The sequence below is a fragment of the Macadamia integrifolia genome, chromosome 14 (genome assembly GCF_013358625.1).
Source record: "Macadamia integrifolia cultivar HAES 741 chromosome 14, SCU_Mint_v3, whole genome shotgun sequence".
In the NCBI taxonomy this organism is placed as follows: domain Eukaryota; kingdom Viridiplantae; phylum Streptophyta; class Magnoliopsida; order Proteales; family Proteaceae; genus Macadamia; species Macadamia integrifolia.
Window position 1 is genome coordinate 1,012,553 of NC_056570.1, and position 20,256 is coordinate 1,032,808.

At 42.7% G+C, this 20,256-nt stretch overlaps 1 protein-coding gene and 1 pseudogene across 1 annotated transcript in view; one reads left to right on the forward strand and one right to left on the reverse strand.

The window, feature by feature from the left end:
* LOC122061260 (protein OSB2, chloroplastic-like) overlaps positions 1 to 17,590 on the reverse strand; it is a 55,880-nt gene extending 38,290 nt beyond the window's left edge. Inside the window, exon 1 of the mRNA XM_042624474.1 lies at positions 16,962 to 17,590. Within this exon, the coding sequence (XP_042480408.1) occupies positions 16,962 to 17,374 (413 nt within the window). The 5' untranslated portion in view covers positions 17,375 to 17,590. The remainder of the gene's footprint in view (positions 1 to 16,961) is intronic.
* Positions 17,591 to 17,940: 350 nt separating this feature from the next.
* LOC122061661 lies at positions 17,941 to 18,970 on the forward strand (annotated as a pseudogene).
* Positions 18,971 to 20,256: the final 1,286 nt, after the last annotated feature.

A 20,256-nucleotide genomic window follows, 5' to 3' on the forward strand; every position in this document is an offset into this window, starting at 1 on the left:
ATGAGATGCTGATCAGTATTGAATTGGATGGACCTAGAAAGAACCTCAAGCGAAAGAGAGAAAAGAAGGGGGGAGAGGGGGCATCCCTGTCTAATGCCCACAGAAGAGTGAAAGAATCCCCAAGGGCTACCGTTCACAAGGACCAAGAAACGAGGGGAGGAGATACAAGAATTGATCCAGTGAACAAAGACCAGAGGAAAAGACATCTGAAGCAGGACTTTGAAGATGAAGACCCATTTTATTAAATCAAAAGCTTTGTGGATGTCAAATTTGAGCTGAGCAGCAGAGGAGTGGGATTTTCTATCAAAGTGACGATTTCATGACACAAGATGATGTTATCAGCAATGCTTCTCCCAGCAATGAAGGCTGATTGATTAGCACTAACCAAGGAGCAACAACTGATTGAATATGATTAGCAAGAATGTGGCTATGAACTTGTAAAGGAGGTTGTAAAGGGAGGACGAAAATCAGACATAGAGGAAGCTCCCTTTTTGGGAATGAGGCAAAGGAAGGTTAAGTTGACCCCTTTGATCTGGGAAGGATTGAGGAGTAAGCTACGAATGGCTAAGATGAGATTGGCCTTGATGATATCCCAACTAGAAGAGAAGAAACCCATGCTAAAACCATTTGGCCCAGGGGCTTTGTTGGCTTTATCGGAAAGAATGGTAGCCAGGATTTCATCATCAGAGGAAATGGATTGGAGGTTGGGCAAGAGGTGATCAGAAACGAATTTTTTGATGAAGATAGGAGGGAGAGGATTGGTAGGGGAGAAAGAAGGGGTTGGAAGAGAGTGGAGATGTAGTCGACAGCTTCAGCTTTGATATTGGTTGGATTGTGAAGAATGGAGCCATCACTCGAGGTGAGCATCGGGATGGAGTTGGCACTAATCCTAACCTTCATAGATCTATGGAAAAAGGCAGAGTTGGTGTCACCCAGCTGATCCATATAATCCTAGAATTCTGGTCAAGAAAACTTTCTTCTTAGGCAAGGAGGTAGAAGAGCTCAAAAGAGGTCGAGCTTTCTTCCGACGCAAGAGAAGGACTGTGCAAATTAGATTGGAGTCTAACCTGGTGACGCAGTTACACATTGGATTTAGGGTTATTTCTCTATTTCTTTCCATCTTAGATTTAGAACTTAGTTTGGTAGTCAATTTTATTCTTATTTGAGTGAGATTTTATTCCTATTTTAGAGTAGATGCAATATTTGTTTCAGTTTCAATAAGAAACTAGTTTACTTTTAGTCTTTAAATAAATATCAGCTTGTACCCAACGGCTTAGTTGGATTTTGAAGAACTGAATAAATTTAATGAGTAGTTTTCTTGGGTTGAAGCTATGGTCGAACCCCTCTTTCTCCCTCCCTGACATTTTCTCATCTCTTCTCTTCCATTCTCCAACGCCCTCTTTATTTCTTCTTCTTCTTCTTCATCCTTAATATTTTCTGGTTTTCTTTCGATACCCTGTTCTGAGCTGAAACATCAAGTTTAAGAAAGCTTGGTTGAAGGTTTACTTCCAATTGATTGAACCAGAGACCATGGATGAAGGTTGCTACCTTTCAGATGACACTAACCCTAGAACATCTCCTGCAAAACTTGGCTCTGTTGGTGAGAAATCACAACCAGACTCTAATCTGAGTTTTGATACCGCCAAACCCAGTTGTAGGCTCGAAACACTTCAGATCTGGGCTGTTGAGGTCTTTTGGTGCTAGATTCATTCAAGACTTGCTGCTGCGACCCATCGTTTGAAGTTTCAGGCCAAACCGACGCTTGGTGAAGAAGCTTTCTTGAACTGAAACTCTCCCCATTCGTCTGCCCTGTTCTGGTCCCAAGGAAGAAGGCAATACCACTATCGCGAGTTATTTTCTCACCCTAACTTCTATTTTCCCAATATACCCCTTTTTATACCTTTTATTCCCACATGTCCATACTCTTAACTTGCTTCCTAGTTTACCGCTACCAAATAAATACTAATCACCTTTGTATCCTTCCCATAGTTAACCATCTAGAACCTTACACCTTCTGTTTATTTACAAGTCTACCACTCCTTATAGAAACTTCACATTATTTAAAGAACTGCCATATTCTTGATATTTGATTATTCCACTATTGAATGGGCACCTAAGCGATCCAATTCCAAGTTTTCGAATCCAGATCCGCATCAAGTGGTATCAGAGCGAATTTACTGCAATTTCTTAATCATGACAGGTCACATCACCAACGCTAAGTTGAACAAATTGTATCACGAGGTACTTGAGAATCAGCAGAAAACTGATGCAAAGGTTGAGGAAAATGAGGCGAAATATGACAAGTTCATGGATGAGACTCAAAGTGCCCTCACTAAGATTCTTACCTTTATGCAAAGGTTCGAAACGCAAGTTAACGATGGACCATCTGCACCACCTCCTAGTTTAATGTCCTACGGATTGAAGATACCCCTCAAAGACAGCAACGTGATCATGTTATACCCCAAGATGTTACTCGAAAATTTTCTAACAAAGATTATGGCATCAAAGTTGAGGTTCCATAGTTCAATGGTGAAAAGGGACCAGAAGAATTCGTTTACTGGCTTACTAAAGTGGAGACGTTTTTGCTTATAAATCTCTTCCGGACGAGCAGTGTGAACTCATCCTCACTAAATTTATTGGATATGCATGTTCATGGGGGGATGATGTATTGCACTCCAGGTTTGTTAAACGACTTGGACCCGTTACCAATTGGGATGTCATGAAGCATATTCTAACTGAGAAATTTGTTCTTCCTAATTATAAAAAAGTGATGTTTCACAAATTGTTTAATTTTCAACAAGGCAACAAGGATATGGATACCTACACCGTCGAATTCCACAAACTATCTTCAAGGTGTTAACTTCAGGAAACAGACCAGCAACGGGTGATGCGATATATTAATGAGCTAACTACTGAGATCCGACTCGAATTGGCTAACACTAATTTTAGGTCCATTAATGTGGCAGCAGCTCATGCCCAGACAGCTGAAGAGAAGTCCATTTATTGGAAGAGTATGATCAAGACTCCTTCAGTTTATAGAACTCCACTACATATGGAAGAAAAAAAACTTGAATATCGTAGAGTGAAAGATAAGAGGTCAGAGTTCAACAAGGATAGTGCTAGGGTGAAGAACGTCAAATGCCATAATTGCGGCGAGAAGGGTCACTACTCCAACAAGTGCCCCAATAGGACTCGTTCTGTGAATGTAGCAGAGAAGCAACCAACAGAGAACAATGATGATGTTGATCCTGATTTACATCCTACTCCCTTCAAAGAAGATGATATTGGCCATGATGATTATGATGATGTCGAAGTTCATTCCGCTAGTCTTATATCCTTCTCAAACAGAATAGTTGACAAGGCTCCTCTCTTCAGACAAAGGGTACTCTCCTGCACGGTTCATATCTTGCTGATATTCATGCAGTTGTTGATACCATGGCAGAAGCAAACTTCGTCTCTGCTGAATTTGTTCGAGCACACAACCTTTCATAGAAGCAACTCTTCAAGAAGATTTACGTGCAAGGTTTTGGACCCACACCTCGAGAAGAGGCCACTGCAGTTGTTCGAGTACATCTACAGTTTGGGCCGCTACAATATCATGTGCCTTGCTTACCTCATTGGCACACTACGACATTCTTCTAGGGCGACCTTGGCAACATTATGCTGGTATTCTCTACAATGGTGCACGGAACACCTTCAAGGTGAAGCAAAGAGGCCATACGTACTTAATGATGCCACACGCGTTATCAAACATGCAACATCGGCGACAGTACTCTGCTCCAGTGGCACATCAACCTACTCTCCCGCTTCACGGAGTTACATTCCCGTCATTTACTTCGAGATACGTGCCACCCTTCATCGGTAGATTTACAAGGGTATCTTGGGAGCACGACCTAACTCGACGGAATTGAATTCTTTTAAGACCAGGGGAGCTGATGTAGTTACACATTGGATTTAGGGCCATTTCTCTATTTCTTTCCTTTTTAGATTTAGAACTTAGTTTGGTAGTCAAATGTGATTCTTATTTGAGTGAGATTTTATTTCTATTTTAGAGTAGATGCAATATTTGTTTCAGTTTCAAATAAGATACTAGTTTACTTTGTCTTTAAATACCAGCTTGTACCCAACGGCTTAGTTGGGTTTTGAAGAAATGTTGAAATTTAATGAGTAGTTTTCTTTGGTTGAAGCTATTGGCCGAACCCCTCTTTTCTCCCTCTTTGACATTTCCTCATCTTTTCTCTTCCATTCTCCAACTTCCTCTTTATTTCTTCTTCTTCATCCTTATTATTTTCTGGTTTTCTTTCGATACCCTGTTATGGGCTGAAACATCAGGTGTAAGAAAGCTTGGCCGAAGGTTTACTTCCAATCGGTTGAACCAGAGATTGTGGGCGAAGGTTGCTACCTTTCAGGCAACACTAACCCTAGAACATCTCCTTCAAAACTTGGCTCTGTTGGTGAGAAATCACAACCAAACTCAGATCTGAGTTTAGCCAAACCCAGTTGCAGGCTCGAAAGACTTCAGATCTGGGCTGTCGAGGTCTTTTGGTGCTGGATTCATAGAAGACTTTCTGCTACGACCATCGTTTGAAATTTCAGGTCAAACCGAGGCTTGGTGAAGAAGCTTTCTCTAACTGAAACTCTCCCCATTCGTCTGCCCTGTTTTGGTCCCAAGGAAGAAGACAACACCTCTATCCTGAGTTATTTTCTCACCCTAATTTCTGTTTTCCCATTATACCCCCTTTTAAACCTTTTATTCCCTCATGTCCCATATTCTTAATTTGCTTCCTAGTTTACCCCTACCTAATAAATACTAATCACCTTTGTGTCCTTCCAATAGTTAACCATCTAAAACCTTACAAGTATGCCACTCTTTATAGAAATTTCACATTATTTACAGAACTGCCATTATTCTTGATATTTGGTTATTTCACTATTGAATGGGCCCCTAAGCAATCCAATTCCGAGTTTTGAATCCGGATCCGCGTCACCTGGATGGCCTCAAGCTTGGCCTTTCAAATGGACACTCTGGAGGAGATGTTGCCAAAGGAAGAGATACTCCAGGATTTGAAGGCAGATTTAACATTGTTAAGCTTTCTAGCAAAGTCTATGAGCGGGGAGGAGAAAGCTTGCACAAGAATGTCCCAAGCTTGTTTGACAATGTGGAGGTAGTCCTAGTGGAGGTCCACATGGAATTTGAAAGGCTTGAGACCGAAGGAGATGTAAGGGCGGTCATGGAGCAGGATAGGACAATGATCCAAAATGCTAGGGTGACCAAAATAGTATGAGAAGACGGAAAGGAGGTGAGCCAAGATTTGTTCACTAAGGCTCGATCGAGTATGCAAGCAACTCTAGTGGACCCTTGATAATGGTTGTCCCAAGTGAGATTGAAACACGTCCATATAAGGTCATTCAAGCTGAGGTCATCAATGCAATCATTGAATGGATCAACAGCCGAAGAGTCGATTGGCTCACCGCCCTGCTTTCCATGACTGAACTTGGAAACATTAAAAGTCACCCGCAATCCCCCAAGGAAGGGAGCGGAGGGCAGCCCAAAGGGAGATCCTCTTGTGGGCACAGTTTAAGGCATAGTCAAAGGAAAAGCAAGAGTTTTAGCAATTGAGATGAGAAATGGAGAGGTGAATGCATTGTGAAGAGGAGGAAACGGGGGAGATTTGGATCTTGAGAGGATTCCAAAGGATCCAAGGGACAGTGTGCATAATTAGAAATGAAGGGCAAGGAGGTGGCAATAGAATTCGCAATACGGGATGCATTAGACTCAAGGACTCTAGTTCCTAGGAGACAGCAGATGTCGGCAAACGTGCAAATACGAGATCGGATGTCAGCATACTTTGTAAGGGAGTTCAGGCCCCAAACGTTCCAAATAAGCCAAAGAGTCATAGAGAAGGAAGGGGGCGGGCCATCAAAGGCTCGGTGGAGCTGGCAGAGGGTTAAAGGGAGGCAAAACTAGGCTTGGATTTATGCCGCCTCTAATACTCCTTCAGAGGGGATTGCTAGACAGAGTTGGGAGACTTAGACCACAAGAAGGAGCTCAAACAAGGGGGAGTAACTGAACCAGAAATGGAATGCAGGGTAGCCTTGGACTTGGCGGGGCATGGCCTTCTCAATAGACTTTCCAAGAGGAGCAGCAGACGAGGAAGCAGGAGGAAGAGACCCTCAAAGACGCATCCTGTATGGGCATCAGCGTGAGCATGCGCAGTTAGGGCCTATGTGGACCTGGGAAGGTGAATTGGAAGCTTCTTAGAAGATAGCCTGGAAGAGGCGGTAGAAATAATTGACTAGCGAGGGGAGGAATCCTTCTAGCGAGCAACTTTCAGGGGCATTCTGTCATTAAGGATGACTAGCGGGAGGCCAGTAGGAAAAGGGTGCGCAGGATGGACCTGCAATGACCTAAGAGAAGAAGGGACACCTTCCGAGGTGTGTTCCGACAGCTGTCCAGCAAGGCCTGCTAGGGGAGAGCAGGAATTGCCAATAGCAGTTGCAGACGGAATGCGTGTGATGGAAGAACCAGTAGCAAGATGTAGGATGGGCCTGCGCAGACCAGAAAGAAGAATTGACACCTTCTGAGATGTGTTCCGACAATTGGGCAGCAAGGCCTACTAGGGAGGAGCAAGAATTGCTAAGAGCAAAGGCCGGCGGAGGGTCTGAGAAGAGAGAACAAGGGCCAAAAGGGGCTGGTAAAAGCCCAGCAACGGCGAATTGCACAGGAGGTGCCTGCACAAACCAGAGAAAAGGGAGGACACCTTCCAATGTGTGTTCCTATAGGGGCTAAGCGTAAGCGACAGAGGGGCTACATCAAAGGGGTGAACTCTCAGGAGGCGCCTGAGTTTAGACATCAAATAAAGAAGGAGCTCTCGAAGGAAGGGGGAGGAGACCCGCATAGGCAGCAACAGAGTAGGGTCGGGAGGTGGGTGAGGATAGAATGAATACCTAATAAAGGAGGATGGGTCGGACCTAAGGGGATGGGAGATGGGTTAAGTGGCATGGTCGAGATATTGGGAGAAACGGTTCGGTTTGAGGAGAAAGGTGGACCGGTTCGGTATGGAGGATGGTCGATATAAAGAGAAGGGTAGTGTCGGTGGAAAGGGGAGGGCGTGGAGGATGCGATATGGTGGGTCCATAACCAGAGTCAAAGGATCATGGAGAGGAGTGATAGGGACAGATGCAAGGGTTTCATGAAGAGGGTGAGAAGCAGATGAGGTAAAGGGAATTCGCAAAGCTAAAGTAGAGTCTGCAGCAGAAATCTCTGAACATAGAAGACAGGCAGAACCAGCATCAACAGCGAAGATGACAAGACGAGGTGGACAGCCACCGAGGGTCACAGATCGAGGATGGGAAGTCTATGGTGGAGCATCAGAGGATTCTTCGACATCCGAGCCAAAATCATCGGAGTGCACAGAGATTTCTCCATCTTCTTTGTCAGACAAGGACTGCAGGATAGATTATCTGTTGATACCAGCGGATAATAGCTGCAGGTTCGAGGGATCTAAGGATGAAGGCCTGACATGCAGAGAATCACCCTCAGAGGGGAGGGGCTTTTCCATAAGGTCGCACTTTCTACAGCGGCGCTGGAGCTTTTTTTGACCACAGATGGGCAGAGGAGAGGCGGTCTGGCCAGCGGAGCACTAACACAAGGGGGCAGGGTTTCACCGGAGGGGAGCTTTGCAGCCTTACAAGGGATGGTAGTACAAAATTTTGTGTTATGACTAAAGGTTTTGCAGATATCACACTTAGGGGGGAGCCATTCATAGTAGACTTGCTGATCAAAAGGGAACCCTCCTTCATCTTTAATAGTGACAGAAGATGGAGGAGTTTCCGCTGCAGAGATTTCTACGCAAATACGAGCGAAGGCTAATCTGTCCATGATTTTGGTTCCTTGTCCTGAAAACAGAGGTGATGTGGATTCAGGTTCCAAAATTGGAATCGGATCGCTTATGGGACCTCCCTTCAGACGGCCTCCCTTTCCCCAGATGCTTCCTGGATTTGGCGTAGCATTCTCAACTCCAGACCCTCGCCTTTTCTGCCATCTCCTACACTATTGGCAACAGCTCCTCCAGCTTGCTCTAGCTTAATCCTTGGCACCCTGTTGGCATCCTTCTCCCCCTGGTCTCCCCCAGAATCATCTTTTCCTCTGGCTCTACCAAATCCGCCACCATGGCCTCCATCCTCTCCCTCGATGGTTGGTCCCCTCCGTTTCTCCCTCCCCCTTTGGCGGATCTCTGGTCCTCCCTCCCCCCATTCCCCCTGGCTATAGAGGATTAGACGATAACGTTATTTGGGTGCCCTCTCCTCGGGCTTGTTCACCTCCTCCTCTGCTTGGAACTTTATCCGCTCCAAAGACCCTTTTATTCTTTGGCGAAATATCATCTAGTTTAAACAGCACATTCCTCGTCATAGCTTCACCGCCTAGCAAGCCCTATCTTACTGCCTCCCAGCACAGTCCTCCCTCAATTACTGCCACATTCAGGTCCCTACCTCCTGTTGTCTATGCTGGAATGATACTGAAGATGTCGACCATCTTTTCTTCTCCTACGCCTTCTCTACTTCCATTTGGAAGAAGGCCCTCCGCTCATGCTTGCCCTCCACCCATCCCATCCTCCGCTTGCCCGCGAATGGATCTGGGTTGACATGACCTTTAGTGGCTCCTCCATATGTGACAGTCGGAAAGCTCGCCTTTTGCGTCACCATCAACCACCTTTGGATCGAACGAAATCTTCGTAGATGAACTCTCGTTCTTTTGAAAGGATTTGGAAAGCCATCTACTTTGATGTTACCTCCAAGCTTAGATCTCTCCGCCACTGCCCAGTTCGTGACACCCCAAAGAACATGCTTATTGTTGTCTCCTGGGGTCTCCCCCCATTGATGTCTCCCTTAGATAGTAGGGCTTAGTCCCCCCATCTCCTCTGAGGGCTTTGCTCCTTTTGCCCCCCTCTTTCCCCCTTGTATATTCTTCTCTTTGGTAATGAATTATTTATTCATCCAAAAAAACACTCAAATATCAAAGAATAATGGCAATTTCATAAATAGATTGAAGTTTCTAATAAAGGGTGGCAGAATTGTAATATAGCATAACTTCAACAAAGTAAGTGAGAGTGTGTCACGTAGGATGAACAGGGTATGAGAGGGGTTTGATTTATTCACTAGGGGTAAACTAGGAATGGGTGGGAGGTAAAGGGAAAGGAAAAAATAAACTAAGGGAATCGTGGGTTATCTTCTACCTTCAGCCAAGACAAGAGGCGGAACCCAGCAGAAGGAGGGGAAGAACTCCTTCAACTTTGGCATGCTGGACTTGAGATTTCAGCAGAACGATCGCAACTCCTAGCCCTCATGGAAGCAAGGGATATCAGCCCCAAAATCTTACTATCTAATGGTTAAAATATTCTGCAACCCTTGACCTAGCGGCGAGAAAAACTGGTCTCAGGTGCAGGGATGATAATTGATTTTAAAGGGACTTTCAGCAACTGAAATGAGGGCTTTGATCGCCCAGGTGGTTATGTCCTTCCCCCAAAGTCTCAGATAAAGAGGGTTAGGAAGGAAGGAGATTGATCGAGTCTCTCTCAGGTTTTGCAGGTTCCATAATGGCAGAAATAACACAAGAAGATGAAGATAAGGAGAGAGAAAGAGAAAAGAAAAAGGGAGGGAGAAAGAAATAGAGATTGCACAAGTGGAGGAAAGAAGATCACACGACTAATCAAAACCACAAATGTTTCAACCAAAAAAACCAATTCATCATTCAACTCTGCAATCTCCATCGGAATCCCAACATTAAAGGTAACCTATTCTAATTGGAAACTTCAATTAATTGAAACTAATTGGAAACAGCTATCTCCTAATTAAGCAAACAAAATACAAGATTGCATGTAATCCCAAAATAGAAGTAAATAAATCTCAAAGATCCTAATAGCTTTGGTTCTAAATTGATAACTTTAATCCCAGATTGGATCCAGTTCATCTCCATTTGGATACCCATACGAGTTTGGATCGGTCCAAGGCTGTGCATCTGCATCAAGAGGTTTGCCGATGATTGATCCGACAATACTCAGCCCTTGAGGGCACCAATAATGGAGAGGAAGGTTAGGGATAGCCACCCAAACAGGGATGGATTTGAAGTCGACCTTGTTGAAGATAGTGAACTAATCCCAGAGCCTCAGGAACATAGGCTTCTTTCCAACAAGCCATGGCCTTCCCTCTAGGGCAGAGAGCTCGTCTTCTTCTAAGGAGAACTTGAAAATGAAGATTCTATTATCTAACATGAAGGTGGAGAGCTGGCCGCTGATCCTCCATTGCTTGAGTAACGAGGCTTTGACAATGTTGAATGGCAGCCTACTTCCCAAAAAATTCCCAATGAAACAGTGCTACCACTTTGCTATTTTAGGGTCAAGGAGGCCTGAAGGGCAGACTCCAATTTTCTTGTCATTCACAAAGGAGGGATAAAGAACAGTATGTCCATCCCTGGGAACAGAGTAGGAGGGGCTGGCAACAGACACCCAAGGTCTGGGAAGGAGGGAGTAAGGTCAGAGGGAGGATTGGGGATAGAGGGTGGCTTAGGGGAAGAGGGGGGTGAGGTGGAAGGGGGGCTCCCGACGATGGTGACCATTGGGAAGGAGGATTAGGAGGGGGAAACTGAACTGTAGGGAGGTTCATCAAGAGCTCATTCATTCTGTGGCTCTCATTGAAATAGGGCTTTTAACCTAAGTGCACTGTGTTGTTTCATCTAAAAGACACGAAACATGCCAAAATTTCGGCGAAACACAGAAATTTCGACCAAAATATTGTTGGTTTGGTATTTATCCTAGTGTTCTGTTACGGTAGCTTTGAAATTAGCAGAAAAATAAAAAGCAAAATTTCAGATGGCTATCCTACTTTGGGTTAGCAAACACAATAAATACAGTTCAGATTTCTGTGAAAAAAATGTTGTGGTTCAGTACAAGCTTAGGTAGATTCCAAGTGAAGGCTAAGGTGGATTCCTTCGTGGAAGAGTGAATTCACTTCCCAGTTAAGTGGATTTCTATCCTATCTATCTTTCTATGCTAACTATTCTTTTATTCGATCTAGTCTCTTCTTACAGTTCAGATTGTAGTTTTATTCAGTCTACTCTGTTCCCAAACAGATACCCTGTTTTAACCTATTTTTCTTAGTGTAAGCAGGGTTTTAAGCAATGGTATGTATCGTATTGTATCTGACGGCATCATTACAATACTTACTGACACTATATTAAGAAAAAAAAATAAAAAAATTTGTATCAACTGATACAGGACCAATACGGACCAATACAGGCCAATACGGTACTTGATATGTCTCCTTTAAACCTGTAAAACAGAAACCATGAATGAGATACAAAACTAAAAGCAACTGAAGGCCTTGTAAACTTGTATTTCTCTTCAATATGAATTGGAGGAAATCATTTCATATTAAAAAACGACCCTTAGCTTCACCGTTTCAACAAGTATTGGGACTTACAATGCTTGAATCAGGGATGGAGACAGATTTGGGCAAAAAAGTGGTAAAGTTGCATATCTCTTTTCTTTTTTTTTTCTTTTTTTTTTTTTTTTTTTTTTTTCTTTTTTTTTATTTGGTGCTCAAAAATAAATTTTTTTATACACCACTAGATTAGTAAACGATTCAAATCCTTGCATTAAGCTGATATATATTTACATATTGCATAATTAGGTGTTTTATGCTTCAAAAAATTGTATTCATATGTATCATAAGCACGTCAAAGAGGGTGGGTGATGTAGATACAGTTGCATTTACCTGGTTGGACCAGCAGGACCGGTTGTGGAAGCCAAGGGCCAAGAATAACCAGTCCAGCCCAGGTTTTTGGTCCAACAAGGGCTGGTAGTAGTTAGTTTTACATTATGTCTTTTATTTGTCTTTGAGTAGGATACGTAGGAGGTAGAGAAGTAGGTTTATGTTTGGAGTCTAAGTAGGAGTTTATTTCAGTATTAGAGTCTAAGTAGGAGTAGTCTTTTATTTTCCCTTTATATACTTGCATAACCCAATGTTTAATTTTTAGAGTGAATTTAAATTTTAGAATTAGTGAATTCATGTGTGGTGTGTGATCCCTTCCCCCTCTTGTGCGATTTTCCCTCTTCTCCCTAAGGCTACTCCATCAATTTGGTATCAAAGCCGAAGGATCCTATCATCCCTGTCACCCTACTCAAACACAACTCCATTCCACCTCCCATAACCATCAAGCTCCATTCTGCCCTACCATACCCCATCGCTCTTTCCTTCCTCCCAATTTCAATTCTGCCTAAAAATACCCCATCAACAGAGACTGGAAAAAAAAAAAAAAAAAAAGAAGAAGAAGTAAGGCGAAAAGAGAAGAAAGAAGAAGCAGCGGAAGAAGAGGAAGAAGAGAACAAGCAGAATCAGGAAAAAAAAAACCCCTGCCTCCTCTTTCTTTGTCCGACAGCCAGGAAAAAAAAAAAGAAGAAGAAGAAGAAGAAAAAGAAAAAAACAAAAGAGACAACAGAAATCAGAGAGGTAGAAGACAGAAGAAGAAGAACAGAAGAGACAGAAATCAGAAAAAGAAGAAGATTTAGAGAAGAAGAAGAAAGAAGAAGTAGAAGCAAAGAGAGAAGACGAAGGGAAAGAGAGAGACGAAGAGGCATAGCTGGTTTCTGTCACCGATTGCTCGCCTCAAATCGTGCAGCTAATTGCTCTCTCTCCAACGTCTCCAAGGAGAGATATCTCCTCTTGTCGGTAATCCAAACCCCCCAACCCCATCCTTTTTATTTCCTTTTTCCTACTTCCTCTTTTTCAAAATTACCCCTTTAATTCTGTTTATTTCCCCCAAACCCCTCCCATTATCCTTTATCTCTTTCTATACCATATTCTTCTTTATTTCCAATTAGACCCTTTCCCAACACATGTCTTCCTTTGTGACTTAAAGTGCACCTTCACAATTTACAGTTCTGCCATCCCTGCAAAAAAAAAGAGAGATAATTACCATTCTGCCATTCCTCTTTAAGTTTCCATCTAATTACTATAATGCCATTACTCTTTGAGTGTAATTTTGTTAATCATCACCATGGTAGCCAATAGTGAAGTTGTTCAACAACTGAACTCCTATAAAGGAGAAACTGATGTAAAATTTGAAGCTATTATGACAATGATGAAATCCATGCAATATTCTATTGCTTATTTGGAGGCAACAGATAAAAGAAAGAGCCATTCAATCTGGGGATTCTTCCAACACCATTCCACAGGATCCACCACCACATCATACACCACCGCCGCCACCATATGGAACTGGTAGATATGATGATGGAGCAGAAAGAGCAGCAAGATTAGATGTCCTTGATTTTTATGGAGGCAATAATCCAAAACTGTACCTTGACTGGATCCACAACCTAGAGACATTCTTCAGATCATAGTTGTCACGGCGTCAAATCGATCCGAGGCGGTGGAGGGGTGACTAATAGATTTGGCAATGAATCGTCCGTTATGGCGTTGCCATGGGGGTCAAATCGCCCATGTGTCATTTTTTATTTTCCCTATTTTCTAAAGTTATTTAGTATGCTACTTTTTTATTTTCCCTATTTTCTAAAGTTATTTAGCATGCTACAAGCCTACAATTTATACCCTATAACATATGAAACCAACATTAAGCAACATCAAATAATCAAAAATCAACATAGCCCTATCAAAATCACCCTACATTGTACAAAAAATCTATCGCCTAGTGAATCATGCGTGACCTGACGCCCATGGCGATGCCTATCAACCAATGGCGACAGCCATTTGTGAGTCACGTAAATCGTAGCACTGCCATGAACTTCTTTTCCGCCAAGATGCCAAATCGCCGCCTTGGCGATGCCATGACAACTATGCTTCAGATGGTACGGGTTAACTGAGGCCCAAAAGATCCTATTTGCAAAGGCAAAACTAAAAAGCACGGCCCGAATCTGGTGGATCAAGCAACAACAACAGAACCGAACCCGAGGCGTTGGTTTAGTCACTACTTGGGCTAAAATGCATAAAGTCATGAACTGGAGATTCTTGCCTTCTGATTACAAGCAACGCATGCATCTCAGGTTTGCACAGTTGAAACAAGAGAATTGACCGTGGAAGAATATGTTGCTAGGTTTTATTATTTGGCTACTCGTTCGGATTTTGAGTGGGATGAAGAAATATTGGTGGCACAATTCCGCAATGGTTTGCACCCTCAACTTAGTACCACCCTTGCCTCTAGCCGACTGCCTACAATGGAAGACGTTGTCCAGATAGCCTATCGGGTTGAGGAGAGTCTGAAACGTCAATACAATCGGCGACCATTTACAGATGTTTTCCCTAGGGGTTCTAATTCTATTCATCCACAATCATCTCAACAGGAAAAGCCAATCAGTAGATCACAAGCTAGTGCTTCATCTATGGCATCTTCACAACCTAGCCGACCGTATTCTCCACCTCGTCGTGATTCAGACATGTCATCTTCACGACCTAATCAGCCATACTCCTCACCTCAGCGTGGTTATGACAGGAATTTAGCATTTCCAAAGGAGGCTATTCAATGTTTCTCATGCAAAGGGTACGGGCATAGAGCTAATCAATGTCCTAACCAGTTGTTAGCCTACATCGACAAGGATAATTTTATACCCTATGCACCAGAAGAGCAACCGAAAACAGGAATAGTAAATCTGGAGGTTGAATGTGATCATGATCCTAATGAGATTAATGATGGTGATAGTGATGGTGAGCCTCGACCGTTCTATGTGATCCATCCTCTTTTGACTACACAGAAAATTCTTGAGGAGGATGATTGGCGCTGTAACAATATCTTTCAAACCAGAGTACGATGCAATGACAGTTTGTCTAATACGATGATCGACCCCGACAGTTGTACCAATGTTATCGCTGAAGATGTTGTTCGCAAGTTGGAACTGAAAATTGAGCCTCATCCAAACCCCTACAAGGTTGGGTGGGTGAACAACAATAATCTGAAAACTCATGAAAGGTGTTTGCTCACGTATTCCATTGGTGGACTGATCGATCAAGTTCAATGTGATGTTCTCCCTCTAAAAGTCTGTCACATTCTTCTGGGGCGCCCATGGATGTTCGACAAGAAAACTAAGCACTGTGGATATAAGAATACATACACTTTTCAGCATGGTGGCCTCGAGATGAAGTTCTTTCCAGCAAAGGATCTTCCCCCTCTCAAGCTCAAGAAGACAGTTGGTACTTTTCTCATCAAGCGCATCGACTCTGACGGCATTCTTGGACCTCATCCAAACTCGACAGAGTCGAGTTCTTTTCAGAAGGGGAGAGCTGATGTAGATATAGTTGCACTTACCTGGTTGGACCAGCAGGACCGGTTGTGGAAGCCAAGGGCCAAGAATAACCGGTCCAGCCCAGGTTTTTGGTCTAACAAGGGCTAGTTGTAGTTAGTTTTACATTATATCTTTTATTTGTCTTTGAGTAGGATACGTAGGAGGTAGAGAAGTAGGTTTATATTTGGAGTCTAAGTAGGAGTTTATTTCAGTATTAGAGTCTAAGTAGGAGTAGTCTTTTATTTTCCCTTTATATACTTACATAACTCAATGTTTAATTTTTAGAGTGAATTTAAATTTTAGAATTAGTGAATTCGTGTGTGGTGTGTGATCCCTTCCCCCTCTTGTGCAATTTTTCCTCTTCTCCCTAAGGCTACTCCATCAGTGGGCCTTGGCATGACGGTAAGGTTGCTCGATTCTGACCAAGTGGTCACAGGTTCAAGTACGGAAACAACCTCTCCGCGAAGCGGGGGTAAGGCTGCATACATTATGACTCTCCCCATACCCCGTCTTGGCAGGAGCCTCGTGCAATTGGTACACCCTTTATAAACAAGTTAATGCATTTCTTAACCATTTCCATTTGTATCTTTAATGTATCTTGCGTCTCTCTGATACGATACGACACATCTCTTAAAATCACCCCTCTGATACGACACCCGATACTTGTACTTAAATCCTTGTGTAGGACAGATCCATGCTCTATATTCTGAAATTCTTAGAATAGCTGTTCTACAGTTTCAGACAAAACACTCGAACAGAAATTTGTGTTGATCTGAAAACCTATTCCGATGTATCATATTTCTCCCATCACTGATCTGTTCTGTCCTATTATGTGATCCTGTTTCCTTGAACTTTCCATCAATAGGGTAACAACATGACCCTCTCACTAACTTCACATGCTCTTGTTAGATTAATAATACTACAATCACCCCCTGATGGAAACCTACCTTAGTTCCCAATTTTGCCAACCCCACCTGCCCCACCAAAATAGAGAAAGAGAGAGTGTGTGCGTGTGAAAGAAGCTAGATTGGCAATTTGTACAAGGCAACCTTTTACGATCTTTCTATTAGGGCAATTAAATTAAATTCAAGAGGAATGAAAACTCTCGAAATGTGCTCAATGTGAGAGAAACCCAAACTCTCCAACCAGTTCACTTCAACGGAAACCCAACCTCTAACCTTCCACTAAAGGAAAGTATCGAGATAAATCCTGTTATTTTCCATTAACAACTCAAGTAATTAATATATAGTTCCATAACTGACACAAGGAACTAACCCACCCTAAGTAACTTCACATATGAACTTGACACCCCATCCCATGAACATCCATGCATAGACTTGGCCCTCCATACATGTGCACGTATCACAACTTATGTATTGCACACCGTCTGGAAGTTGCAACCCACATGCACCAAAACTCATTGTGTGTGTGTATGTGTTTTTTTTTTTTTTTTTTTTTTTTGGGTTACTAAACTCATTTAGGGTTCAATGTCACATAAAATTGGCCAAAGCTTCCAAAAAACCTGATGCAACCAAACTTTGAACGCATTCAATATTGTATCATGAAGTCAATGGCAATTGCAGAATAAACAAACGGTACCAGATAGTAAATATTGGATACAAGGTTCGATCAAATACAAATACAAACAGAAATGAAGAATTAACGCACCACATAGCAGGGAAATCGGCCGTTTTCCCCTGAGTGATGATAGTACCAGCCCAGGACTTTCCATCAGGAGACGACTCAAACTGAACCGGCATTGCTATGGATCCAATGAGACTGACGGAATTGGCAACCTTGACCTGAAACGGTATTTCGCTCGGTCTCGGCCAATCAGTGATCTCTTTCTTGGTAAAATTAGTAGCAGCTGCAGGAGGAGGAAACCCTGGACTCTCCAGTTTGGATTCCGAGGGTTCAGTTTTGGTTTTGTTTTTGGTTTTGGATCTTGGAATGTGTGTCTGTTCCGTACATGGTGTCGTTGAGTATAGTGAAGATTGAAGAATGAAGACTGGGGGCAGAAGCCGTTTCTCCGTTGAAGGAGACGAAAGAGCTGCTGCTAATGTTTTACAAAGTTTATTCATGGTGGAACAGATGACTTCTTTTCTTTATTACTTCTTCTTCTTCTTCTTCTTCTTCTTTATTTGCGGAACAGAGATTGAATTTTTTTTTTTTTTTTTTCCTGTTTTTTGGTAGAAACAGAGATTGAATGGAAAAATGAAAGAGAGTAGAGGAGCGGGAGTACGTCGCAGAAAGGGTAGAAAGATTTCCGAAGGGCCTATAAAACATACATTCAGGGTTTTAAATTTAGGGACCGGTTGAAATCGGCCATTTCATTTAAAAACTCACCAATTCAGGGGTCTCGATGTGATTTATTTTTGGGTGATTTACATCAACCTCCCCTGGCATTTGCCTATATTACATTTTTCCTCTTAAAAAATCATTTATTACATTTAAACCCAAACAATTTACAGTTAGAGTGTTAGTTTTAAAATATAAAAAGACATAATTACACTCCTCCTCCTCCTCCTCCTCCTCCTTCTTCTTCTTCTTGTAAACTATCTGGAGAAAAAAGGCCCCACAAAGCACTAATCAGTTAGAATTGATCACGATCAGGCAGGGCCACAGTTGAGCATGCATTAGATGTTTAATGAATCAAGTGTGTTTGGCTTGGCTCATTAATAAGAAACATAAAAAAAAATTGATTTTAAAAACAGGGTTGGTTTAGTAGAAACTTTGTAAAAGCCAAACCTTGAATGAAATTGAGCTTTTCTGCTAGTTACTAATTATTGATTCCTGATCAGTTGACGTGGTGGTGTATATGGTGTGTGTTAACAACTTCATTGGTTGTTCATTGTTGTTGTTGATGACGATGATTACTCACTTTATTGAGTAGGCTTGTAGAAATGGTAAGAAGAGAGTAGTGGTGGAGGCTAAGCTGAAGGTAGCAATCAATGGATTCAGGAGGATAGGGAGGAACTTCCTGAGGTGTTGGCACTGAAGGAAGGATTCTCCTCTTGATGTTATCACCATCAACGACACTGGCGGTGTGAACCAAGCGTCCCACCTCCTCAAGTACGACTCCACATTAGGCATCTTCGAAGCCGATGTCAAGCCTGTCGGCGACGACGGCATCTCCATCGAATGCAAGATCATCAAGGTGGTGTCGAATCGGAACCCGATGAACCTACCATGGAAGGATCTTGGGATCGACCTGGTGATTGAAGGGACCAAGTGTTCATGTACAGGGACGGTGCGAGCAAACACACCCATACAGGTGCCAAGAAAGTGCTCATCACCACCCCTGGAAAGGGTGATATCCCCACCTACGTGGTAGGGGCGACTTGCACCGTGCCCATACAGCTGCCCTCAACATCCTGCCCACCTCCACTGGGGCTGCCAAGGTCGTCACATTGGTTCTCCCCACCCTCAAGGGCAAGCTCAATGGAATCGTGGCACATGTGCCCACCCTGAACATGTCAGTGGTGGACCTGGTGGTACAGGTCTCCAATAAAACCTTTGCGGAAGAGGTGAACGTAGGCTTCAAGGACAGTGTCGAGAAGGAGTTGAAGGGCATCCTCTCCGTGTTCGATGAGCCCTTGGTGTCGGTTGACTTCAACTGCTCGGATGTGTCCTCCACTGTGGAAGAAGAAGAAGAAAAAGAAGAAGGACGAGGCTAATTATGTCTTTTTATATTTTAAAACTAACACTAGTCTAACAGTGTTAATTTTTTGGGTTTAAATGTAACAAACGATTTTTTAGGGGTGAGGATGTAATATAGGCAAACTTCAGGGTGGGTTGATGTAAATCACCCTTGATTTTTAAGTCCTGGTGTAAGTCTTAAACCGTGGGGAAGGTTATCTTTTTTTTAGGTCTTTGAGGTACCAATATTTGATTTCTTGTTTCCAAGGTCCAACATAAGACTCTGACCATTGAAGCAGCCGAGGGCATTAGTGTTGGACATGTATGTCCATCAAACCCGGTTTGTTAATAAGACTGTTATTTTCATTTATGCATGACATTTATTTAATGGGCTTGTAAGTTGTTCCATAGCTTTTCACCCAAAATTATTATCACATGGTCGTTACATTGTATGTCACCAAGTATGTGATTTCAGTACATAAATGTAAGCACACATACTGTGTGTATAGAAAATAATTTGGTAAGAATCTTGCATGTATTACTGCCAGTTGTATGAAAACGAGATTCATACCCGTCACTTGACCTTTGACCTGAGAGATCCTATTTATTGCAATGTTGTATCACGCGTTTTGGTAAACTAATGGTTGATGTCCAACGGACTATATATCGATATGCTAGAGATGTTGTGATACCCTACTTTCTAAACCCAGTCTAATTTCCCAGTTGGTTTGATTTGGTATTGCAGGACCTGAACCCGAGCGAGCTTATTCGAGTACCTTATGGAACATGATGGCAAGAGTGACTATGAACTAGGGTTGGCCAAATGAGTTGGAGTCAGTGCCTAGTGAAGTTCGCGTACCCAAACCGTGCACTTGGATGTATAACGAGGTCATGTACGCATAATAAAGGTATGTAGCCGTACTTTATGTCAAGTACGCCTATTAATTAATTACCAGGAGTGAAATATGTGTCGGGGCTGAGCCCCATCGAAAATCCCAATGTTTAGGCTAAGTTTTGGCCGACTGGTGGGGGTTCATAGGTGGGTCAGACCCAACAGTGTGACCTACCACTCTGGTCATTAGATATTTTACCCCACTATAAATAGCATTTATTACTTCTCTTTCACCTCATTTATTATTTTACACAGTAGTTGAGAAAAATAAATAAAAGAGAAAAAAAGAAAAAAGAGGAGAGAGGAAGGAAGAAGAAAATGGGCAAGGAGATGATCGTTGTGCGTCGCCGGGTTCAGATCTCTTGAATCCGACACCAAATTAACAATCCTCATATCGAGATCTACGATTTGAGATGAGTAAAGTCCACATTC